Source organism: Cryptotermes secundus, unplaced genomic scaffold (genome assembly GCF_002891405.2).
Source record: "Cryptotermes secundus unplaced genomic scaffold, Csec_1.0 scaffold180, whole genome shotgun sequence".
NCBI lineage: Eukaryota > Metazoa > Arthropoda > Insecta > Blattodea > Kalotermitidae > Cryptotermes > Cryptotermes secundus.
This window is the reverse complement of record NW_019718619.1, coordinates 4488536-4515998: the sequence shown is the minus strand read 5'-3', so window position 1 is coordinate 4515998 and position 27463 is coordinate 4488536. Positions and strand designations below refer to the sequence as shown.

The 27463-nt window shown below is 42.6% G+C and overlaps 1 protein-coding gene across 1 annotated transcript; it reads left to right on the top strand.

The window, feature by feature from the left end:
• Positions 1–23101: 23101 nt before the first annotated feature.
• LOC111861976 (dnaJ homolog subfamily C member 7-like) lies at positions 23102–24400 on the top strand. Its single transcript, XM_033750572.1, has one exon. It carries the CDS (start codon positions 23102–23104, stop codon positions 24398–24400), a length of 1299 nt encoding a protein of 432 aa, XP_033606463.1.
• Positions 24401–27463: the final 3063 nt, after the last annotated feature.

The window sequence follows — 27463 nt, the reverse complement described above, 5'->3', positions numbered from 1 at the left end:
TTATGTGAGCATTCTTCCTATATATATTTGTGTATCGTGTTCTGTGTTGTGTTTTGCTCCTGTTACTGCATGCGTTGTACTACTGGATCTGTGTACAGATTTTAGTCATTTTACAATGAAGACATTATGGCATGCAATACAATAGTTTAACGTGCATAAAGACACCTGAAGATGGCACATTAGTGCTGAAACATGTAGTGTGGAAGTGAAGAATAAGGTGAAAAAGTGTATACACTGTAAGACGGTCAGTATAAATCATGGATATGAAACATAACTCTGTTTACCATCCTGTTTCGTTCACGGCTTTTTCTTCGACCCTGAAGATGGAACCGATATATTCCTCCGAAAAGTCGGTTTACTTTCAACGGCCAACACTATGTTATATCCGAGAAGATAGAAATATTCGAAGTAAAATCTATTTCATATTTTCGATTTTACTGTTGAATTTTTTGAGGAGTGGTTACGAAGTACTGCTATTTCCAAGTATGTATGTCACGTATTCGACGGCTTGGTTTGTTATAATCTTGTTGTGTTTTATTTCTTATTTCAATACTTTCACAAGTCGCCCGTCGTAGCTACTTTTATTTTTATTTTTCTCAGGATGGTTTTGTTTTCTTGTTCAGAAGCTCTCGTGGGGTCACAACGAGCGTTTGTTGTACTCAGGAATGCTGCCTGTGTACAACCACTTTGACCGCTCAGTTGGAGAGAACGGACGACAACCAAGACCCAACCGACCTTGTTTCTTCTCCTTACTTACTGAAGTGAGAATAATAGCATCAGTAGATGGTGGAGGAACTGTCTACTTTGCATCCCTTATAGGACTATCAATATCCGGGTATCGTGTACTTTTATATCAAACACCCGCTAACCGAAGACTCTCCGAGCTATGAAGGTGTCTGATCCGATACGGAGAGAAAAACTCTACAGTTTTAGGGAAAGTTATTTTCTTTCTTAGGCCAACACGTAAATATTAGTCCATTTGAATTTATTCTTTCACCAACCCCATAGAGAAGGGTCTTTCTTGAGAAGCTAATACTTGCGGTGTTGCCCAACAAACTTCCAGCATTATATGGAAATCAAGGGTTCGTTGCTGTGTTCACTAGAGCACGCCACGAGCCCCTAATCTCAACGAGATTAATTTACTGCACATATTTCAATCCTGATACTTATGATCCATCCAGTGTTATCCTCTCATCTACGTGTGGAAGCCTTCCTTTAGGTTTTCCTATCAAAATCTTTTATGCACTTCACTTTTCTCCCATCATATCTTCCGTGAATTTCTGGTTCTAATAATTGGTGAAGATCACAAATTATGGAGCTCCTCATTAAGAAATTTTCTCCAGCCTCCTCTTATTTCAATTCTCTTAAGTCCTGAAGATCTTTTCATGTTCTGTTCTCAAAGAACCTTACCAGGTGTTATTCCCTTAAAATGAGAGACCAAGTTCTCCACCCATACAAAACTGCAGGAAGACCTCCTCCGTCTTCTTCTCCTCCTCCTTCTCGTTCTCCTTCTCCTCCTCCTTCTCCTCCTCCTTCTTCTTCTTCTTGTTCTTGTTCTTCTTCTTGTTCTTGTTCTTCTTCTTCTTCTTCCTACTTGGAATAAGCCACAAACTGTTCCGGCTTCTAAAGGAAACATGTTTTCCGAGGTCTTCTTTGTGCCCTTCTAGCTCTCGGTTTATGGAGATTACTGCTGCTGGTAGTCTATCCCGTCTATCCTAATCCGTCCTTGCCGTGCTCTCTCCGTTTCTCCTAGTATAATCCGATTTGCATTTAGTTAGATAATCTTGTAATTCATCTCATAAATTAATCTATATGATTTTATATACCAAGAAGGGGTACGATGGGAGACGACTGTATTATTTTTGAGGGACACATGAAGTTCTACAAAATTATAATCAGGAAATCCCAATAGACCGCTTGGAGAGTAGTAGTGAAATGGATATCATAGACCATGTGAACTGCAGCCATCTTGTGCTGAGTTCTCGCTACTGCAGTTATTAAACTTAGGATTTAGTGGAAGCTGGGCCGCGCCATAGCTCAAGCGGTTTGTCGCTGGCTTCCCGATCCCGGGTCTGGTCAAGTGGGATTTGTGGTGGACAAAGTGGCGCTGGGTCAGATTTTCTCAGAGTACTTTGGTTTCCCTTGTCAATCTTCATTCCACCAACTGCTCCACAATCACCCTCACCTATCATCTGGGGTTGGTATAATAGGCCAGAAATGGCCGCAGTACAAGGGACTTAGTCCCACCCCACTAACAATAAAAAATAGTGGAAGCTATTTCCTCACCAGATAAGGGACTGAGAAAGCCGCAAGTAGGACTCTGGTCCATATAATTAATTATTATTTTTCAGTCCGCAAGCGAACGGAAGTGATAGATATAGGTTTAGAGACATGAGTTAATTTCGTATGTGAAGGGATTTCGCAAATATTTTATTTATTTTGATGCCAGCATCTGAAGATTATACAGTGTCAAGTACTGGGGTAATTCGTAAATAATGAATTCGAAAAGGTTTAGATGGAAGCGTGCGTTTCATAATCAAGCGACTGCCTCGATATTTGTCCGTAGCGACTGAGGAAACACACGATAAATATTAGGCAATCCGTGTGCGGCCAAGATTTGATCTGATCACTTTCCGAGTTTAAGCCTAGGACGTTACTACATTACTAACCTACCAGGCAAATATGTGAAGTAGTTGATACAAGATGCACCGCCTCCTGAAGTATGCTTCACCATACGTAAGTTAAAGGTAAAGCTATCCCCGTAATAGGCCGTGGAGGATCATAGGGTTGTGAGACGCCAGGGCTCGTATATTTTCTACAAAATCGGCTCACAGCCTATACGAAATCGGTAGGACTCCTTGGACGGGGAATCAGCCCGTCGCAAGGCTAAACGCACACAAACATCCATGTCTCGAATGGGATTCGAACCCACGACCCCAGCTTTAGAGTGGGCGAGAACAGTTCATGCCTTAGACTGGGCGGCTACTGTGCTCGGCACCTAATATTAATTACCAAACAATACTTCTAGGAATTTTTCTGTTGTGAAGGATAATTACTTAATAATAAGATTCCACAGTGTTTCAGGGAGCCGGGATAGATGAGTCGGTATAGCGACGGGCTACGGGCTGGACGGCCGGGGTTCGATTTCTCTCAGGTCAAGAGATATTTGTCTAGTCCACTGCGTCCAGACTAATTCTGGGGTTCATCCACCTCTGTCCGGTGGGTAACTAGGTCTTTCTCCCTGAGGGAAAGACGACCGGACCGTGAAGCTGATCATTCACATCCATCTAATGCCGAGGTCAGTAATGTATATATATATATATATATATATATATATATATGCTATATTTTCATTCCCCCGTGTGTGTTCAGGGCATAGTGTTTGATTACGAGTAATTAAACACAGGGATAATTGTGCCTTTACATTTTACTTTTGGTCGATATTTATAATTCAGTGTTACGTTCCATTGTACGAAGCCTACTATAAAATTCTGGCTTCAGCATGGTAACTCAAAATTTAAAATTTATATCATGCAAGTTAAAACAAATTTATTTAAAATGAGATTTCGTGTAGGCAGCTGTAAACATTTCTAATAGGATTATGTTTTCACGTATTGTTAAGGAATATATGAATTGTTAAGAAAACGTAAGGACGAAATAAGTTTTATACCACGTCCCTATAAGGTAAGTGCATAACTTAAGGCCCTTTCATATGTATCGGTACGGGTGTCTGGTTTGTCCGCTCTCTGAGCGCAGTGGAACCGACTGACATCTCACATATCGGAGAAGCCATCGCCGACAGCCGGTAAGCGTTGAAACTGTGCGCCCGGCAGATCTCAGAAGAAACGGATATACATCCGCTCTCCTGGCTTTGTTCATCGCGTAGTAGAGCGTGTGGGTTTCCCAGATATTGTAGACGTCGTACTGAAGAGACAGATCACAACAACTGTGCTAGGAATCGAACCAATTTCTTTCTTTGCTCAGTGAATTAAGCGAATGCTCTATCATCATCCTCNCTTCTCCAACACCACATTTCGAAGCTTTCCAGATGTTTCTGATCTACTGCCCTAAGTGTCCATGTTTCAGCCCCATACAGAGCTATGCTCCAAATGTAGCATTTCACCAGTTTCTTCCTCAAATTTAAGTCCAATTTGCTGGTAAAAAGATTCTTCTTCTTGCTAAATACAGCTTTTGCCATGACAATCCTGGATTTAATTTCACTAGTACGCCTTCCATCATCTGTTAGTACCAAAATGGAAATGAAATGTTTTGTGATACATTTTTATGTTTTAATCTTTAGTCTTTAATATTTTAAATTTTATTATCTAATTATTTTAAAAATTTAAGTAAAAGATTCAATTTATGCATTTAAAAATACTCAAGAGCACAATGAGGATCCTTATTGAAGAATTAGATGCAAATAGTTAGATGCAATTGAACAACTGAGACTGGTATCATTGTACGCCTGATGATGACCCAATATAGGGGTCGAAACATGTAGCGTCAATAAAAACAAATATTGACAAGATATTTTTTCTTTCTTTTAAATACCGAATATTGTTGTGTAGACTGCATACGAATACTTCTTTACATACTATTTCATGTACCTTCTTTATAACACAACAGGATGCCTACTAGATATGACCTTGGGTTCAAATGAGAGGCAACACATGTCTTGGAGGGGAAACCAGACATTATTGTAATATTCATTGTTTAAATAATACTAAAACAGGGTGATTCTAAATTATTGTCTTGGTTTCCGTGGCATATAAACGGGAACCCGGAAAATAATTTAGAATCACTCTGCAATTTCACTTCATATCTTGTAAGAGGCTCTTGTTGAACACGATATTTTCCTCAAGCCCGATCCGGCCCGTGAGCCTCCAGGTAGAGGGTCAACAGTCAATAATCAGAGTAAGGTAAATAGGTAAAGCTACCCCTATAACAGGTCATGAAGGCCCATAGGGTTGTGAGACGTCGAGGCTCCCATATTTTGTCTATAAAGTCGGCTCACAAATGTTTTGTCAGGCTTACCCGCCGGCCGCCCTTTACCCTCCCAAGAAGATTCCTGGTATTCATTTTTGTTAGAGGCTGAGTCGACCCCAGGGCCATAGTGCGGCTGAAAAGATTAACAAAATTGTTGTTATTCCTCGACCTTGAACTTACTGGAGAAGTCAGCTGTGACCGGATTCTGTACTGTCGTAACCTTCTTCGTTTTATCTTCCCCTAATCGATACCCTTCCCCTCCTTTCGTTACCTGAAAAACATTAGTATTGCATTACCCCTATTCTTGCTTTGGTCTCGTCTTGTCTGATATATAATTCACGATGCTGATGTAATGAGGCATTTCTTGTGTCTTCAACTAGTTCTGGACTAATTTAGTGCCTCACGGATCTTGTCTACACCAGAGGTTCTGGTCAAAGAATGTGTGAGAGCAGGATAAGGGAATGTGGCACAAGCCAACACTATAAAGTTGAAGGCGTGAATAAAAGAACCAAATAAACGAAGAAACGAAGGGAGTGGCGTGGTCAGCGCAACGGATCCCCACGGCCGTTAATCCTAGTTTTCTATACCGGAGCCGACATTTCCTTTAAATACCTCCTCAATTATCCTCACGAGGCTGGGTTGCCCCCTTTCCAGACCCACTACTTCTCAGAAAATCTGGTAGCGCCGGGAATCGAACCCGGGACCTCTGAATCTGTAGACACGAACTCTGATCACTAAACCACAGAAGCGGCAGTGTAAAATAAAGTTAAAATAAATAAGCAACATATGATTATCAAAGTGACTGCCCCTTTCAAAACACGTGAAATATTTTATCTATTTCTTCCCGGCTGCTCGAAGAGACAGCCCATCGGCATTGTGCAAGAACGAGGATACGAACCAATCTTTCAGTTATAGATAGGAACTAAAGCCACGGTGATTTGGGTTCGAGCCCGGGTCAGGTCATGTGTGATTTTTAGTGGACAAAGTGGCATTGGGCAAGTACTCTCCGAGTACTTCGGTTTCCTCTGTCAATTCATATTCCACCTTTTGCTCCATAGTCATCATCATCATCTTGGGCTGGTATAATAGACCAATTAGTGGCCGCAGTACCAAGTTGACTCAATCTCACCCCATGGGGAAAAATATTTAAAAATAAATTACACGGGAAATTCTCACATCACCTTACAACATAAGTTACGCTAATGTAAAATGTTGTCACCTCTTCGTGGCTCCGTGACTAATAATAATGGGTGCTGGATTGGATGATTTCATGTGTTAACAACTTACACGTCGTAACTATAAGGAATTATAACATTATTGAGGATTTACACTTTACAAATCACTCCACACTAATGTTCTCAGCCTATTTCCACTAGTTTTCACTATCAGTTTCCTAGCAACGTATTTTTAACACAGGAACTATAGAAGTCTCATTAAATGACACACTTCCAATATCACGGTATTACAGTAAATGTAAAGTCATACATTAAATGTTAAATGGCACAGTCTAATTCCTTCGACTGCCGACTTCTTAAAATCTGGTTTACGACGACTGACTCCAACTGAGTCTGAGTCTTATGTTACGACCGATGGTCAGTCGGTCAGTCTGTCTTGGAATAAAACGTCCATCTGGGGCTTAAGACCAGATTTTTATTACTGTCAGAGATCTACGGGTTTGTTGATGTGGGGCGCTCGCTCTGATGAGAGGACGAGTCTGTCGTTTACAATGGCTAGCCAGCGCAGTCGTACTCGGGTTCGAGTCCCATGGGACTCGAGACCATATTTTACTGTCTCCAACTGAACTACGCTGACTCTTGTATGCTCTTGGCACGGACCACGCACGGAAAACACAGATCTTCCATTGTTGCGTGCGTGTTTGTTTAGGTTCCTATTTGGACGGTAGCCAGTCAGTCCACTGTCGTGCTGGCTGCTGCCTAGCAACGGTCTCGGCGCGAACCACATAGAAAAGACCTATTATATATTTTTGACAGCGTGTCGGTTTGAACGTGTTTACCTAGCAACGGTTTTTTCTGGCTGCATAGCTTAATACTTTGAACAAATCCGTCACATTGCCGGAGTTATAACTACAGCCAAAATTATCTAAATTCTAATCGTTACTTTCCCAAAGCCAGCTTCTTTTCTCTACCCTTCGAACTTAATTGTCCACGCTCATTAACATTCTATTCTGAAATTACCTCCTGCTTAAACCTCGTTAAATAACTCAAAAGAGTTCATAAAAGTATATAATATTTGTAACTTAAGTTTATTAAATCTTTTAATATTACGTAAAATATTATTTTGTTCATTGTTTTACTTCTCTTTGTCTACCACATATTTGGGGCTTGGTAACTGTTGGTCAATAAATCATTACGCTATGCAATTAATGGAAAATTCAAATTTGATTAAGATCTATAAATTTTAAAGGTTGTGACAATGATATATTAATAAAGTTATTGATTTTGTGGGCATTATCCATCGTCCTGGCTCAGATTCCTGTCCACGTGATGTTGTTTTAAATATATAGGTGGCAATGAATTGTGTCCAAAAATGAATAATTTTACTGATTTTATTTTAAAACAATGTTAGATATGTTTAATTATTGTGAGGAAAATAATTTATGAGTCTTTGAAATATATACAGGGTGTTTCACGACTTTAGGGCATAACTACAGGAGGTGATTTCCTAGGTTATTTTGAGCAAAAAAGTTCATACAAACATGTGTCCGATTTTGGGCGGTTACGGAGTTATGACCATTTTAAACTCAGAATAGAAGGTAACGATTACTGAGAACAAACGGAACAAAATAATAAACCATCATAATACATGATACATTGAAAGTATGATTGTAAAGTTAACTTCGTGAAATTATCTTTAATTTAAATTTATTCATGCTTAAAACTGATTTTCGAAAATGTCACCGCAGGCCGCAACACAGGCTGCAGCTCGGTTGTGAACCGCGCGGATACATACCAACCCACCACACCTTAGGTACCTCTCAAGTGTCAAGATAACGAGAACGCTCTGTCTATAGCTGGCTAAAAATAGCGACCCGTCAGATGATAGATGCGGTTCACACGAGGGCGTGTACGGGAATGAAAAAACGGTCATAAATCCGTAACCGTCCAAAATCGGACACATGTTTATATGACTTTTTTGACCACAAAGACCTAGGAAATCACCTCCTGCAGTTATGCCCTAAAGTCGTGAAACACTCTGTATACGCATACGTGCAATGCGATGACCTTTGAAACATAAAGGTGTGTTTGTAATAGTGGAACTACATCTGCAGTAACAGAACGTCGAGACCAAAGAAGCAGGCTATATTTACATATTCTTAAGGATGAACCTGGAGGATGCGCAAATCAGTCCAAATTTTCAAGAATTATAAAAACCGCGCAACCTAAAAGTGAAGGCGAAGAAGAAAGAATTGAAGAGGAAGATAAAATGCCGCGGAGAAAACAGCCAATAATGTTGCAACGTGTTTACAGACCGATTGCATAGCAACGGTCGCGACAGGGACATCATAGAAAATGCTGCACTCCCATTGTTGCCTTGCGTGTATTCGGTCGCGAGTTATTTCGCAGTCAGTTACCTAGCAACGGTTTGTCCATCCACATTACAATATTCTATCTTTAAATATTATAAGTAAACGGGACATAGAATCCAAGAGACCTTTGATAAATATTACCTTTGTGTTCCAGGTGATACTCATGTCTGTTTACACAAGTATCGAGAGAATAACCCCGTAAGTACTCATGGGCTATGGATATCAAGAAATTTAGGCTTAGTTACGCTTGTTCATATTCCCGCTTAATTCCCGGCATATCTCAGTTGGTATAGCGATAAGTTAGAAGGTGGAAGGCCGGTTTTCGAATCCTGGCAGGAGCAAGATTTCTTTCTCCTCCACAGCGTCCCGACCGCCTTTGGGGCCCACTCAGCCTCCTATTGAACTTGTACTGGCTGCGATTTCCTCAGGGTAAAGCGGAAGGAGCATGAAGCTGACAACAGTATCTAGTGTCAACGTCAAAATGGCAGAGCTATACCTCCACTCCCCCATAAGTTTCCATGCCATAATGTTTAATTTATTAGGCACAGGGGCAATTTTACCAGTACCTTACCTTACCTAGTTGGGTTTCAAAAGTAATATGGCTACTTTATTTTGGTATCAATTTTCTCATTACCTGTAATCAAACTAAAACTGGCAGCATTGACAGAAGAGCCCTTGTTTAGAAACCAACAGAAGCTCACCTATTCAAGAAATGCCCTGGATTTTAAGAAACCCTAAAGTTGTAGGTTGGTTTGTTAGTTTTCAGTGCCACGCTTTGACAGCTGAGTCATTTGTGCTTTTGACCTCAACTGGCTGGAGTATTTATATCTCATTATCTATGCGGACACCACTCGTGCGAATTATATTATCCAGTAAAAACTCTAAAGTTATTTGCATTGTTCACAACATCCCGCCAAATTCTAGGTTCGATGTTTCTTTTACATTGAGGAGTCATTTGTCCTGCGCAAACCCCAAACTGGATGACCACCCTTGTCGGCTCTAAGCGACTGTACTCGTATATTCGGTATTGGGCCTCTTTGAAGCACTTTCATCATTCAAAACGTAAACATGCACCCTGCTTTAGTGACACGTCACAAAATAACTCATACAATGAATATATATATACTGTCATGTGTAGAGGGGTACGCGTGACGAAATGACGGGCTCTAGTTCCGATAATTGGATTTATTAGCAGCTTGGTTACACACTCTTTTAATTAGACTCAAATTACAGCGCTATTGCTGGTTTTCATACGCTTCATAATCCACTGTTACACGTACACTAATCCTCTCTTGGTAATGGATCTCAACACGGAAACCAGCGCGTCCAATCACTCCAAGTATTACACATAATTCAAGTTCTCCAATCACACACCGAACTTCCCGTGGCTGTCACTTAGAACTCCCTCTGTCACTTAAACACATTCAAATACTCCCCTCTGTTACAAAACAGAAGCTTACCGCCGGCAATCAGTCGGGACCCATGGCCATATTTTGGTTTAGTGTCTGGACCTTCGTTTTTTCCCCTCTCTCTATTGTTGGAATGTGTTTACTGAACGATCGCATAGCAACGGTCATGACGCCGACCGCATAGAAAACGCCGCAATCCCATTGTTGCCTAGCGTGTATTCGGTCGCGAGGTGTTTCGCAGTCAGTTTCCTAGCAACGCTGTGTCCATCTAAGTTACATTATATATCAGGCATGTCCAACGCGCCGATCGCGATTGACCGGTCGATCGCGGGACGATTTTTGGTCGATCTCATAGGCCTATAAAGAAATTGTACGTGAAAAGCATGTGAATTCACTTGTAATATAATATGATTATATTCAGATTTTGAAGGGAAAATACGTGATAAAGTAGTCTGTACTTTCAATGTATGTTTCTTTTACAACAAACATCATGTGTCGTGTTATTTTTTACCAATATTTTTTAATAAAGCGAGGTACGACAATAGGAGGGGGTGATAGGTCACTAGCAGTTTTGACACTAATAAGTCGATCACAACCTGTTTGAAGTTGGACATGCCTGTTATATGTCATTAGTTCACTTCCATTTACTGAGTCGTACCGAACTTTATTTCGATAAGCTGGTAAATATATTTCTTAAAGTAAAATTAATATGGTTCTATGTAAACATGAAGATAAGGTGAAGTTGTCCCTATGCATAATTAAACACCACGCAATGAATACTTGTGATGGAACGGAATTGTAGCTCCACCAGTATTATCTTCGGCACTAAATAGAGGTGAGTGGTCAGCTTCACTTCCCGGCCGCTTTAACCTCGGGGAAAGCGCCACCGGTACCCATTAGGCAAAACGGTGATTCCCAGTTCTGGTTGGGCGCTATGGAATGGAGAAAAATGTCTTCTCTGACAGGAATCGAACCGAGACAGTCCGGCCCACAGGCCAATCCTGTATTGAGTAAGTTACTCCTGCTCCGTGTGAACATAGTGGAACAGGTAAAAGCGCGTGAAAATATTTATTGTGGTAGCTCTGTCGGCTTGACGACAATAAAATAAGGACTGGTCGTGCGTAGCAACGGGTGGTGTATTCCATTGTTTTATTGACTGCTGGGTGCAGTCAAAATGCTCAAGTCCCTTTAAACGAATGGTCGAATAGAAACCGATCTCACATTGAAGCCGGAAACAACTTTTCATTACGCAAATGGGCCGCCAGTCTGTGGCATTGTAAATGTTTGCGTGTGGTTGCGTGACCCTAGTATTGCTTAATGATTGAAAAAAATTGATTAGGAAGAAGTTACCACTTCACACACATACGAGTATCTGTTTGAAAAGTAACAATCATATACAAAAAGTTTTTACACTAAAGACAAACAGGCATGTCAATAATAATACAAACAACAAAAAAAACTCCGTGGCCTATAGTCCGCAAGCGAACTATACCGACCTAGCGACCGCCGCTTGTCGGCGAGTTAGTGCCAACTTTTGCGGATAAATGGTGTCACGTGGTCAGAGGAACGGATCCCCACGGAAGTTAATCTAGGTTCTCTAGACCGGAGCCGCTATTTCCTTTAAATAGCTCCTCAGTTATCCTCAAGAGGCTGAGTGGACACCGTTCCAGACCCACTACTTCTTAGAAAATCTTATAGCGCCGGGAATAAAACACGGGACCTCTGGCTCTGTAGGCAGAAACTCTGACCACATATTATGCTTACATAAAATGAAGATCTGCAAATGCTTCATCCTTTTATTTTATCGTTCGGCTTTCTACTGCAATCGGGCTAAGAGTTCATAAATTTTCTGATACTATCACGATAAAATGTTTTCGATTTGGCTTGCATGCATTCTAGCATCACATCATGGCTGATTGTTGTTATAAGATTTAATTTTATAAAGACTGTTCCTTCGGTTGTCCTGGATATGCTGATCGAAGCTCAACCCATATTGCAGTCAGTACTGATCCACAATTCCCACCATCAACAACACAATAAGAAACGTGGATACATGTTTCAGGTCATTGAGCCATCATCAGGTATTTGACTTTTTACACAAACCCGTACTGGATTGTATTCCTACGTAGGCCAGTGTTTACATACAAGAATACAGTTTTTAGTAATAATGTAATGAGGTTATATATTATCACGTTTTTTAGGGATATGACTATTAGACGGTGTTTGGGTTAGACGATTGCATTTATTGCACATATTTATATAAATAAAAATGTAAATGTTCGTTTGTCTCTGATCGAAGATCTCCGAAAGTTCTTCATCGATTGCTTTGAAATTTTGATACAAAGTTGCATTCGAATACGCGCTTTTTTATGTACCTCTTATATAGATATCACACCTGTGACAAGTAAAAAAAGGTAAAAACATGTCACATGTTCCGAATCCAGCAGTCGTTTCCATAGTAACGCTAGAACAGTTGCATATGATAAGAGGGTCCGTTGCGTAACAACGGATGAACCCGGAAAGTATACTTCCATGGAAACGCAATAACAGTGGGCCGTTGCGTAGCAATTGCCGAAAGAACAAACGCGTTTCCCCGGAGATGAGAGGATAAGAGGTTCCGTTGCGTAACAACGGATGAAACCAAACACTTATCCAGGGTGTTCTGTCGTCCATCGAATACCAACAGACCGTTGCCTAGGAATAACCGCGGCAACGAGCACAGAACACGTGAAATCGAACCCTGGACGAAAGTGCCCTCTATTGCGTCCGAAACCAGGTTATAAGAGTCCGGGTCCGAAGAGTTTTTGGTGATACTGGACGTGACAATAATTTTACTCGCTGGTGTAAAAGTGAGCGTTCAGTAACTTATTCGCTGAATCCGAGACGTGCATGGAAGTTATTTGTCGCACTGAATAGGAGACACGTGACCACAACAACGTTACATAGGTAACACGCGACATATTCTTATTATCAAAGTACACGTAAATAATGCAACAATTTAAAAGACATCGAGAATATGTCACTCACTAAAAATGTATTTTAAGACTTTATTATGTTAAAATCATGTGTGACAGGTTGGTTGGTTGTTAAAACATTAATTGTACTCAATATTAATATACTGTAACGTGTTATACGTCGTTCATCTCGTGAGTATACTTTATTTTTCGCTGTTTTTCATTTCGTTTTCCTAACTGTTCTCCATGTTTTTCAGTGCAATTGGCGGTGGGAGTGAGCTGTGTGGATTGATCTGCGTTTGAATTGAAATATTTCGTTAGTTTTTTTTTGTTTCTTTGTTTTCCAGTTCGTGTTCTTTCCTTTTTTAATGTTTTGCAGTTTCATATGTTTTTGTTATAACTTTCTTCTTCTTCAGTGCAATCGATCTGCTTTAGTTCATTCAAATAATGCCTAGCAGAAGATCAAACTTAGGTCGTCGTACTCGCGGAGCGGAAGCAATTCACTCGATCTGCGTCAGCAACGCGTGGCCGGGTACAGCTAGTATATATATATTGTCAAGTGTTGGATATGTAACGCGACAAATAACTTCACGCCGTTTTGGGTCTAGCGAATTTATTCCACATTTGCTCTTACACTTACACTTACACAATTTACAATTCCACAATTACTGCAATCTGCAGTATCACAATTACTTCTGCTGGAGTCACTGCCATTCATGCGATACAACTCAACAACTCGTAACTGCTGGACTTCAGCTCATCTCTTCGAAGACTGGAAACCGACTGCTAATGCTCAACTAACTCCGGGGAATGCTAGACAACCACTGCTCTGCTTAGTCCAAGTCCAAGTCACATTGCGACTGACGATCAGTCAGTCAGTAAGTCTTGGTGTCAAGCCTCATATGGGGCTCATGACCAGATATTAATTATTACCGTTTGACAGTTACGGTCTTAATTTTGTGGGGCGCCCTCTCTGACGAGAGGACGGGTCTGTCTTTTGCATATAATGCTGGCCCTTTCTAGCGCGGTCTTTCTCGGGTCTGAGTCCCTTGGGACTCGCGACCATATTTTACTGTCTCAGATTTGAGACTTCCCGTTTCGTCGCCTCTTACGACTCGCAGGGTCACGGTGGAGGTATTCGACCCCGCCTCCACACGGGGGTGTCACTCCCTCTTCTCTGCTTAGGAATTTCAGTGTCTCTGATAAACCTTCAGCCGGACAGCAGATAACGTACCTTGCTTTCCTGTTGCGTAATCGCCGTGTTTACCGAATGCCTAGCACCAGTCTTTGCACGGACTCGCCTGTTGCGTGACGTCACAGCCTAGCAGGGAGGGCTGTTGACCGAGCGTTGCGTAATGATGGAAGGAGTGGGGGTATGTGACGTCACTCGCGGAAACGCAGAGTTCACATGACCCATACTTCCTGTTGCGCCATCCACGTCACAATATAATGGATTTCATTTGCGATTTTGCAGGGAAGACATGTATTCAATATCCTTTTAATTGTCTGGCATGCGCGAAGTATCCAAAACTCATCACGTAGATCTACCAGAACGATGTGATCTCCCAAATGATGTTGACGAATGTGTGTCTGCAGTTCTGTGAAGTGACGCTGACCGTCGAGAAGTACAAGATATCGTTGCTCCCGGGAGAGTTCTGCTTACTGTAGTCGACCACCGTGGCGAATAAGCCCTTCGTACAAAACCGAGTTAAATCGTGCTATCTTAGAGCCGTCTGGCAGTGGTCGTGCTTTCATTTCCCCGGGGAAGCATTCTCTTGGAACAATTTATATCCAATAAGACCGCGCTGCCCGCAGCTCCGAAGTCATCTATTCACCGCAAGGTCGTTCTCTTCGGAGGGCGACTTGTCTGCAGTGCAAAAATCTAGGCGTTGACGCGGAGTAGTTTCCAATAGGAACTGTATTTTGTAGAGTCTAGCAAGGTCGGTGGGATTTCAACACAAAGGACGTGGTGGCTCTATCCTTTCGTCTCGGGCAGTGATACGTCCATCGTGTGTGTGTTCTGGGGCCAGTATTTCGGATGTTGTACAATCCAAGAAGGTCCATTCCACGATATCTCCAATGTTTCCAACTTGTCTGCAGTAACCACTCTTGAAAGGATGTCAGCCGGATTATCTTACCCTGGACAGTGTTTCCATTGCGATTGGGTCGTATATGTCTGTTTTTCTGTTACCCGGTTGCATACGAAGGTGTTCCAGCTATTCGGGTCTTGCCGAATGCAACCTAAGGTTACTGTCGAGTCAGTCCATAAGATTGCCTTGGTTATGTCAATGCGTGTCTCGCGGCAACAAATATTGCAATAACCATGCTCCCACCAGTGCTACCAAAACTTCGAGTCAGGGGAGGGTGACCCTCTTAACGGGGGCAAGTCGATTCTTGCTTCAGACTAGGCTGACCTGATTGCCGTTGGCATTGCGAGAAAGGACGTATAGGGCCGCTCCAGACGCCAGTTCTGATGCAACGCAGAACACGTGAGCTTGAGAAGTCGTTTCTTATGATGTATTATCCAACTAGGAGAGCTCAAGTTTACGGGGTGTGGTAAACTTGATACCCTAGTGTTTCAGAGTGTCCCAAGATCAGGCGGCAGGAGTTCGTCTCAGGCGAGTTCTCTGCGACACGTGTCCTGGAATAGTAATTTCCCAATAACCATATATGTGATAGTAGGCCAAGGGGATCGTAAAGTCTGGCCGCCACTCGTAGGATTTGCCTCTCAGTTGTAGGGTCTTCTGGGTATCCTTCTGTAACCTCTCGGGGTTCCAAGGAGAGGGTGTCCGATTTTGTGTCACAACCGATTCCGAGTATTTGAGTTGCCACCTTAAATTCTATGTCGTCGGCTATCCTCGCCTCTTTCGACATGTGGGAATGGTAGCCCATTTGGGCTACCAATTGGTAGTCGAATTTGGTTCATCAAGGAGTGAGTTCGTAATAAAAGTCGATTACTGCATCGTCATTTTCTGCTCCTGCAGCGAAGCCATCCATATATGTACCGTTGTCTCTAATGTTAGCCGCGATAGGAAATTTTGATTTGTACAGGTCAGCAAATCCTCTTATCGTAATCGAAAGGAGGTAGGGACTGCAAATGAGGTCAAAGGGTAGTCGAGGAAAACGTTAGGTTATCACAACTCTCATAGTGTCGTAATTTCCTTTATCATCGTTTGTAACCTCGTCAGGTCCCTTTCCTTTCTATCGAGGCTCAACTGCAGGATTGCTTGACTAATGTCGCAAATAAGTCCTACTGTGTACAGTCTAAATTGGAGGAGGGTCGCTAAAATTTCTGGAAGTAAGTTCGGGCCCATCTTCAGTGCGTCGTTGAGAGAGGGTGCTTGGACCTAATGAGAGAATCAGTCAAATATAATCCTCCATTTTGTGTCATCACGCTTCTACTTCTCTATAGCATGATGGGGTATGTAATACATGTCTCCAATTGTTTCTTCTGTATGTAGTCCAAAATGAGAGCGTGGTAAACCTGCCATAAAGCACCATTCTTTTCCAGTCTCTGCTCTAATATGTGGAACCGTTTCTCCGCGTTGTGACGATTACTCGGTGGTGTGATGTCTCCATTCCTAGAAGAGAAACCACTCTTCTCTTCTCTTCGCTTCTCTTCTCTTCTCATCTATAGAGTATGATGCCAGCAACTCCCGGAGAAGAGGGGAATCCTTGGCACTCAGTGACTTCTCTTGATTGTCCTTGATTCCGAGGGTCTCTAAGTTCCAGAAGTGACGGATTACGTCATCCGTGGCGGGAAGGGTCTGCTCTAGATTAACGCACTTGAACGTGTTCGAACTCACCGTTATGGAAGATCTGTTTCCATTGAGTATCCAGCCTAATTTAGATGTTAGTATCACTACAGATGGAGAAAGGCGTATCGGTGTAGTATACTTAACTGTCTTCCAGGTCTTTCGAATTGTCCTTTGGGTGCCCAACTGCAGTTGACGGGTCAGTGCCAAAATGCTGATTACGTGGGGAACTGCTCGGTGAGAAGAGAAGGTGAGTGCTCTAAAACGTCACGGCAGTAGACGAGTTTGTCCAGATCCCCTTAATACTGAATCGGACAAATCTTCGCGGTCTTGAAACAGGGCGGCCGGTTACAAAGGCGGTGACAAATAAATCTCGTTGGTCGATTACCTCGAGTCCGAAGTCATCTATTATACTCGTAGATTCAGCTACAAAGCTGCATTGACTTCCGCCATTCAACACGTACCGCGTAATTTTGCTCAATCCCGTGGGTCCGGTAACCCATACGCTTGCCGTTTGTAGGTAAGTGAACAATGTTGATGCGACGTCCACCGTACCTAACGAAGCGGTAGCTGGCGCTTGTCCGACGTGCGGTGGATTCCGGGTCCATGGAAACAAATCTGTGGTGTCCTTTTCTGCATCTTGAGCAGATCTTTTGCCCTTCCTGCAAAAACGGGAGTACGGTGGCCGCGATTAAGACAATGAAAGCATAGATTGGCGGCCATAGTTCTCGATGTGCACCTTCAGATCCGTCACTCATCTACAGTCTTGGGCCCAATGACCATGACGTTCGCAAAACACGCAAAATGGTTATCTTGACCCTTTGACCTTTCGCGTTGCCTTCCAAGACTTAGAATCGACATGAAGAGCTGCTTTCGTTAGAAGAAAGGTAGACACAGGTGAAGTCTCCCCTCGTATCTTCTGTGTAGTAAGGGTCCCGTCCACCTCTTCTCCGAGGAATTCAACTAACGATGTCTCCTTCAGAGTGCCCCTAGCATTTCACGTGTATAATCCATCGCCGGCAGATATAGCCTAGAAATACACGGAGTATCTTCGGAGCCAGTACCCTACCATATCCATTGACATCTTCACCAAGGGCACTTAGAGCCTGGATGAGGCGATTATATACAATGTACGTGGTATTCAGAGCCTCCACAGATGGGACCGAATGGGCTTAATCTGTTCTAAGTAATTCACGTGGGCTTGCATAATGCGATTTTTGTCCCCATATTGAGAATGGAGAATTTTCTTGCTTTCTTCATAAGTGTTAGCAGTCACGGCAATGCCATCCACTAACATCTTTGGTTCACTTTCCAAATATCCTCTAAGGAATATGTGCTTGTGTATGGCGGGCAGAATGGAGTCCTAATCGATGGAAGATTCAAACTGCAACCAGAACCATGCCCACGTTTCCACATCTACCGCAAAGGACTCGAGTTTTATCGGGGGTAAGTTGAAAGAGTGCGCTAACGGAAACCGAAGGATCGTCAAGGCGGAGGTATCTTCCGCAAAGTTAGGCTTCTCTCCTGTTGAGACGAGTCGTTTCTCGATCTACCGCTTGGCCTTCAGTAGGGCTCGTTTGGCTAAGTCGATGTATTCTTCAGACATTTCCACATCAATCGTGTATTCACTGCCATCTAAAAGATTCTAGATATCGTTATCCAATGAAATTAGTTGATCCAGGATCTACCGTAGACGGCCTCGGTAGCGCTCATAATCCTCAAGTGGGGTGTTGGCCGTGGATTCAATTACAAGGGTAGTGAACCTTGTCGTTTTCGCCCTTATCGTGGAGCGCTCCCTTTTTAACCTTCGGAGCTCGCTATCCGCCATGTCGAGTTGTGAGAGTACATCCCAGAGTCCAATTGATCGTCTGTGTGGGGTCTGTAGAAAGTCAGAAACCGCAAATGTCGACAGAGCCAAGTTGAATTCAGCGATCGTGGGCGTGTTTATTTACTTTTTTCCTTCGAAGTCTCGGCGTTTAAATGTGTCGTGAGACAAACTACTGCTTCGTGATGAACACAAATTCTTTCGCGATGGACAAGATCCCGCAATCCTTCCCGGGTTTCGGCTCCAAAAATTGTTGTGAAACAAGACCCTGAGTCGTATTCTTGTGGCGTCACTCTATTACTCAACGCCATAACTACAATTCAACGAAACTACAACACAAAATGTTGAACAAGTCGCTTCACATTCGGTCCTTTTGTGCTAACTACTCTCACTAAAATGTCGAACTGTACTCGTAGAACTGTCCATCTCTCAGCGCTGGCTAACCACTGGCTTCTGTCAACACCACTGCCACACTCGGTCCTCACCTCTGCTTGTTATACTTCAAATCGGACAAGTGGGAAACGAACCCTCCAGCAGCACATCTACTGTTACGTCACAGCGGGAAGTGCTTACCGTCTCGTTGCCTAGTACAGCTCCTCTGCTGTTACATCAGAGCGGGAAAGAGTTTATTGGTCTGTTGCCTATCAGTAGCAGTTTCTCTGCTGCTGCGTCACAGTGGGGAAGTGTTTACTGGCTCGACAAATAACACGCAACAACTATACAGTGTGTCCAGGTTCTGTTAGGACTGTGTTCATTAAAAATACAAGACGTGAATTATTTTCAAAAATTCACTCTTTTATTCAAAATGGTCTCCCTCTGAATCAATACATAGCTGAAATCGATTGAAAAGTTTTTGAAAACATTCACTGTACTCCTATTGTGGAATCGCATTTAAAACTGCGGTACATTCCTCTTGGATGTCCTGGATAGTGTCATGACGGTCTTCTTTCATCTCCAACTTAACTTTTGGGAACAAACAGAAATCTGTTGGAGCCAAATCTGGCGAACACGGAGGATGATCAAGGACTGTGATCACTTTTCTGGCCCAAAAATCGCGCACGGTCTTTGATTTGTGGGGTGAGGCATTGTCGTGGAGGAGCGACCAGGAACCTTGTTCTCGATATTCGGGTCGAATTCGAAGAATTCTCGCGCACAAACGATGGAGGACTCCGAGATAATAATTAGAATTCACTGTTTCACCTTCTGGCAGAAATTCCTCGTGAATGATTCTTTTGGAATCGAAGAAAACGATTAACAGTGTCTTTACTCGACTCTTTTGCATGCGAACTTTCTTTGGTTTCGGCTTCTTTGGGCTTAACCACTCTGCACTCTGCCTCTTTGTGAGAGGCTTATATTGAAAACGCCATGTCTCGTCACCAGTAACAATCGATTTTGTAAATTTTGTATCATTCTGGGCCGACCATAAATGTCTTTGCAGTGTTCCGCTCTGGCAAGTTTTTCATCGCCTGACAGCGCGTGTGGTACAAATGCGCACAGGCCTTCCGTTTGCCCAAATCCTCGGTCAAAATTTGATACACAGTACTTTTTGTTATTCCCAAAAGTTCCTTGATATGTCTTACAGAAACACACCTGTCTGATGCAAAGATTACCGTCACTTATTCGCATTTTCTTCAGTGCGACTTGTTCTCGGCTTTGATGCACGTGGGGCGTCTTCAGTGTCCTCCCTACCGTCACGAAATACAGCATACCATCCAAAAATGTTCGAGCGACTCAAACAATCACTACAGTCCACACTTTTCATCATTTCGTACGCTTCTCTGGCTGTTTTGCCTAACTTCAAACAAAATTTGATGTTGGCTCTCTGTTCAACTCCATTTTCTGTCAGAACAGTACTTGTACATTCAAGGTCAGAACACATGATCCAGCGATGGTTGCGCTTTGTAATTATAGAGAGCCACAGCTGAAACTTAAAGAATCTTAACGCCACAACTCGCCAACAGATGGCATTATAGGACAAAATAATAATAAAAAAGAGTCCTAACGTCTCCTGGACACCGCGTAGTAGAGCAAACGCTTATGCAGTCATGGATCATAAGTCAAGAAATTACAGGGGAAAGAAGCCTCAATTCCCAACAGTATGCTCGACAGCCACCAAGTTTAAGCCTCTTATATTTCCTGTGTCAGGGTTCGCCTTGTCCATCGTTGCAAACATTTGCATTTTCATGATTTCATATGACTTCTATTTGTTGCCCGCATAATTTTGTTATATAAACATATTGTGACGTATTTACGCTATGCAGGACACCACCTGCCCCGAGGTGACGTAACAACATCGGAGAAATTGCCGCTGCTACGGTAACAGGCCAGTCAAAACCCCGCCCTCCTCCCCCGCGGTGACGTAACAGCACTTTCCACTGTGACGTTACAGGGGACAACGCTGATAACACTAGGCAACAGGGAACTGTATAAAAAGCCGTCTGAGCAGTATGTGACCAGAGAGTGTGTGTGATCAGGAGTGACACAGTGTGGATCGTAAAGTCGCCGAGGTCACTTTCAATCTAGCCGTCGCCGAATCGGGTTGTATCGAGTGCATGGAAGTAACTACAGCTGAAGACGTTATTGTGATACTGCCGATGGCAGTAGCTGTGTAATTGTGAATTGTGTAATTATGAGAGCGAGTGAAATAAATTCGCTAGATTCAATACGGCGTGAAGTTATAAGTCCCGTGACATATAACCAACACGTGACAATATATTTTCGAAAGTTTGAAAGCCATCGTGAAATCTCGAACAGGTGTGCGCCTTGAAAAATTTCCAATGGTGCGGAGATTTTTTTTGCAGGCGCTGTAATTTCTGTAGACGGTTGTCTGTCACAAACTCCCAGACGGGACAAGCATAAGTCATGATACTCCTAATGAGTGATTTGTGGAGGGCCAATTTAATGTTAGCGCTTATTCGCTGATTTTCGAATAGGGAAACTACCATGTAGAGTCGATTGTCTTCAAGATAACTCCCCAGCATACGACAGGCAGAAAACACAGCAAAGTCAAAGTGTTATTGCGACTGACGGTAAGTCAGTCAGTCAGTCAGTCAGTCAGTAAGTCTTGTTTTCGAGTCCCATCTGAGACCCATGACCAGATATTTATTGCTCTTTGACATTTACTCTCTTGTTTTTGTGGGGCTTCCTCTCTGGCGAGAGGACGGGTCTCCCGTTTGTATATGCTGCCTGCGCTTTGCCAGCGCAGTCTTTCTCGGGTCCGAGTTCCTTGGGACTCCTGACCATATATTACTGTATCAGATTTAGACTTCCCTTTTCGTCGCCTCCTAAGACTCAGTGTCACGGTGGAGGTATTCGACCCCGCCTCCACACGGGGCCAGAAAACACAGCCTTTTTATTGTTCCGATGTATTTACCGCAATATTGCATAGCAACTGTCGGAGCGCGGACCACATAGAAAACACATGCTCTCTATTGTTGCAGCGTTTTTATCGCGGACGTGTGTTTAGAGAGCCGTTGCTTAGAAACAGTTTGTCTACCCCCTTTGCTCTATTGTTGCGTGAGTTTATTACTTAGCAAAGGTCGTTTCTATGTCTCCATATCATCATACAAATATATGTATATGTATTCGGAACTGTCATGAGAGCCATCGGGAGCCACTCTAACAGTCGGATCACAGATCTCTGTTCTTTGAAGCATTTTATCAACATAGGTGCTATATTAGGCCCGTTATAGTTCTGTCACTACTGAAACACCATTTCACTTATTAGGTGCAAATGGAGGAAGACCCATGTTTTTTAAGTATGTCATAACTTTCATGTTATGTCCTTGATGACAAATTTGCTAATTTCATAGAGCTGAGCCCTTCTTGAGAAACCGCTAATTCTGCTACTACTCACGAACTTCCCAGCATTTTATGGAACTCGAAAATTCATCACCATGTTCACGAGTACACTCCACTCTTCCCCGTCCTGAGCCAGATCGATCCAGTCCATTCCACCCCACCCTATCTCTCTAAGATCCACTTTCATATTATCCAGCCAACTATTGAAATACACTAGAAATATATCTGCAGCTTCATTTGAATTTTTCTTTGCCTTTTTATTCAACATAGGAACACAAGATTTGCATAAGCCAATGCAGTGAAGGAATATTACAGTCAGTGAACTACTAATATTAGAACATGGGAAACTTCGAATTTGAAAATACGGGCAGTAGTGCGAACTGGAACACTAATTTCCACACTTATTTTTACAGTTTAAATTGCTTATTATAAATACGTCTTACCCACCATATTGAGCAGCGAATCTCTAAATAACTCCCGTTGTTAGGTAACGCTCGCAACATACACGCATACAACAATAGAAAAACAGTGTTTTCTATGTATTTCGCGACGCAACGTTTGCTAGGCAACGGCGAGTTAACATGTGTCTACAACAATAGAGGGAACGTGTTTTCTGTGTGGTTCGATCCTAGGAGTTATCTTGAAGACAACTGGAGCTACAGTTCAATTGCGGGATATTCACCGGACAGCAACGACGTGAGCACAGAAGCTGAAGGTACGCTGATATTAGAAGCCGCTACAAGGAACGACCGTTGCACGCAAACAAGATTGATACCGTTACTGAAATCGATATGGAATTTTCCAAAAATCCGGGAAAAATTATCATGCATGATGGGAAAGAACTGGCGGAACTCAAGAAGGAAAGAGGAAATCAGCTATACAAAACCGGGAGATATCAACAAGCAGTTCATCTCTATACGGAAGCTATTAAATTGTGTCCTGACTCATCAACATATTATGGAAATCGTTCTGCTTGCTACATAAATCTATATCAGTATAAAGCTGCTCTGGAGGACGCCAGAAAAGCAGTAGCTCTGGATCCTAGCTTTTTAAAGGGATACATGCGAATTGCAAAATGTAATTTTGCTCTAGGTGATCTGACAGCAGTAAACAGTGTACTTTCCACTGTAAGAGAATTCAGTCTTGATAACTCCGCTATTCTACCAGAGGTTCAGAGACTTGAGGATTTAATAAGGTTTGATAAGGAAGGGACTGCAGCATGCAAAGAGCAAGACTACATAAAGGCTTTATTTTGTACGGATCAAATCCTTGAGCAGATTCCATGTACTAGATACAAAGTGCAGAAGGCTGGATGCTTAATATTACTTGGACGGTGTCAGGAAGCGCGAGATGTTGCAAATGACATTCTTCGTCTTGAAGAAAAGAACGCGGATGCAATTTACGTGCGGGGAATGAGCTTCTATTACCAGGATAACATAGAACAAGCCTTTTGCCACTTCGAATATGCTTTACGACTTGCACCAAACCATCAAAGGGCAATGAACATTTATAATCAAGCGAAGGCTTTAGTACAGAGAAAGGAAGAAGGGGATAAGGCCTGCTCACAAGGTAGATACAAGGAAGCTTACGACCTCTACACCAAAGCACTGCAGATTCAACCAAATAATAATTCAGCAAACACCAAAATATTCGTCAGTAGGGCAATTGTTTGTTCAAAGTTGGGCCGCTTTAATGAAGCAGTGGATGATTGCTCCAGTGCGCTGAAATGTGATGAAAATAACCGGAAGGCACTGTTACAGAGAGCAAAATGTTACATGGAACTCAAAGATTTTAACAAAGCTGTAAGTGATTATGAAAAAGCATTTAAAATTGATAAAAGTCGAGAGAGCTTAAGACTTCTCGAAAATGCAAAGCTAGCCTTAGAAAAATCAAAATGTAATAATTACTCGTATTACCTGGTTTTCGATGTAGATAAGAATGCATCTTTAAAGGAAATCAAGAAAGCATACAAAAGGAAGGCACTTGAACACCACCCTGATCGCCATGCAAATGCGACTGATGACGAAAGAAGAGAACATGAGAAGAAGTTTAAGGAAATTGCAGAAGCATACGCAGTACTATCGGACACGAGGAAGAGAGCATGTTACGACATGAGCCTGTAAGATTCAGGATATGGACGGCAGTGACAGTAACTTTAACCGGAATAGCTCGTATAGAGCATATTTTGCTAGAGACCGATCACTGACATTATAAGCACAGCCCTCGGAAAAGAAGAAATGGTGGTTAGCCTATAGGCTGTTCGGGAAGAAGAACCTTAAGGAGAGAGAAATGTGGCGTTGCTAAGCAGTGACTCTGTAAACATCGGCCGTTGCTAGGTAACGTCCGCAAAATGCAAGCAATCGAAAATAGAAGTACGGCGTTTTCTATGTGGTTCTCGCCGCGACCGTTGCCGTGCAACGACGACGTAAACACTCCTCTACAACAATATGGGGCTGTGATTTCTGCGTGGTCCATGCCGAGTAATAATCTTGAAGACAATTGGCATTATAGTCAACTGACAGTTCAGTTGTGGGATATTCGCTGGACAGTAATGACGTGAGCACAGAAGATAAAGAATCTTCACTGTTAGAAGTCGTTGCCAGGGAACGGCAGGTGAAGATACAGCGAGCTGGAAATCATGCTAATCGGGTACTGTAATTATTTGTACAGTGTAAATAAGAGATAGTGTTGTAATTCCTTGTATTTCCGAGTCGTGTGTATAAGTGGTCAATAAATCCAATTATCCAAAAACCCAGTCTATAGTCACTCATACACGTGACAATATCAAAGATAATTTATTAAGAAGAAATTAGACCATTCAAATGCACTTACAATCAGTTCTTATTGACAGATGGTTTTGTGAAGCGCCTTGGTTTGTTGCGAAGTAAGAATATACTGTACTTCTCAATTCCATTTACTGTCGTCCAGGGGAATGATGCAGTCCGCAAAACACCTCAGACAGAACTCTGATATGACTATCAGCTCTGAGGGAAATGATCGACAGATTTCCATGATCAACACAGTACATGGAAGTTCGTCAGTTAACGAGATGAAATACAATTGCATGTAGGAAGAATCTAAGTAATGAGTTGTTATTAATTTTCGCAAGTCTTTTCCAACTGAACTCTTGCGGCAAAAGTCCTTATTTAACATCATCTCTGGTGAGAACATAGGTTGGTTCTCGTGAATATGCTTGGCTATCTGCCAAGTGTATATTTCTCACATATAACATGTTATTGAAAACTCTTCCTTTTTACACTACACACAAGTCCTCCGTCAGCCCACACTTCGGAAGCAGATCATGCCTAACTTGCGTATCTTATGCTACAACGGCATATTAGTCATTTGATCGGTCGTAAGCTTGACCATAACCAAGTTGAAGCCTCTTATACAGGGGATTGACAAAAATATGGAAACACCTCGTGAAATGCATGCCTGAATTGAAGTGTTTATTTTAGCGACGTTTGTAGGTCACGCTGTCGTATCTGCACAACACCCCTACCTGTGCAACCTCCGCAATACGTTGCAAGCTTCATTTGTTGTCCAGACAGTGTTCTGTGCAGTTTTTAGTGCATCAAGTCAGAGCTAACAGAATTCGAACGAGGGCAAATCGTTGGGGCCCATGTGGTGGGTGTTTCCATAACCAAGGTAACCGAGGTTTTTGGTGTTTCGCGAGGCACAGTATCCTAAATTATGACCGTATACAGGAGAACTGAAAAAAACCCAATCCGATAAGCACCAGCATGGACGGAAATGTGTGTTTGAGTGATCGAGACAGACGAACATTGCGTAGGATTATGACAAAAAATAAGAAGACTACAGCAGCAAAAGTGACTGCTGAACTGAATGTCACGCTCACAAACCCTGTCAGCACCAATACAATACGAAGGGAACTCCACAAGCAGGGTATTTCTGGACGAGCTGCAATTCCAAAGCCACTCATCAGCGATCAAAATGCCACTAGGAGGACAGTGTGTTGCCGAAGTCATAAAACCTGGACTATGGAGCAATGGAAGACTGTCATTTGGTCTGATGAGTCCACCTTCACACTCTTTCAGACTTCTGGCCGACTTACGTCTGGAGAACGCCATCCCAAATTTACGATCCAGATTGTTTGCTGTCAAGAGTGGAACATGGCAGGGGTTCGATCATGGTATGGGCAGCCATATCGTGATATTCTGTCGGACCCATCATTACCCTGCAAGGTCACGTCACTGCCAATGTCTATGTGACCATTTTGGGCGACCAGGTCCATCCCATGGTGCAAATTTTGTTCTCCAATGGAGATGTCATTTACTAAGCAGACATTGCCTGTGTTCACACTACTCACTTCGTCCAGGACTGGTTTTCTGAGCACGAAGATGAAGTGTCACGTCTGCCATGGCTCCCACAATCTCCAGATATCAATATTATTGAGCCTCAGTGGTCTGTTTTGGAGAGCAATCTGCGTGCGCGCTATCCACCTCCATCATCGATAACAGAACTTACCAAGTTTTTCAGGCAGAATGGTACAAGATTCCCTTGCAAATTATACAGAACCTCTAGTTATCCATTCCAAGGAGCCTGCAAGCCAGAGGTTGTCCTACACCATATTAATCACGGTAATGTGTTTATTTTGTGTGTTCCCATATTTTTGTCCATCCCCTGTATTTTCTATGTCTGGCTTCGCAATGTCCTACATCGCAAACATGTTCATTCTTATGATTTTGTATGACTTTTGCTTGTCGTCTGCATAATTTTGTTACGTAATCATATACATACGGAAGGTGGAAAGCTGTGTGCAATTTGCAGGCCTATGTGCCCCTTGGAAAATTTCCGATGGAGCGCAAAATTTTGTTTTGCATGCTCTGCAATTTTAAGAAGTAGGTGTCTGCCGCTAATTCCCATGAGGGACAAGCATGATCTGATCAGTGCCTTATAGAAGCCTAAACACTCAGTTCTGAGTATGGAATAGATTCTGATAAATGTTGTGAAGGCCCTTCGAGCATTTCAATGTGAAGCCTCCATGTAATCATCTTATCGAAGACTTGTCCCAGATATTTTACATGGTTGACAAAGGGGATATCCTGCACATTCAATGTAAGATGTGCCTCAGGGGTCCCAAATTTATCAGAAAAGTAGATTACCCGAGTGTTATCTTTATCGAGAACTCGCTGCAGCTTTCTGAGAACATAATCGGTCGGTCG

Bases quoted from the DNA above. Each gene is read 5' to 3' on its own strand.
- LOC111861976 (XM_033750572.1), top strand. From the start codon at position 23,102: ATGCATGATGGGAAAGAACTGGCGGAACTCAAGAAGGAAAGAGGAAAT.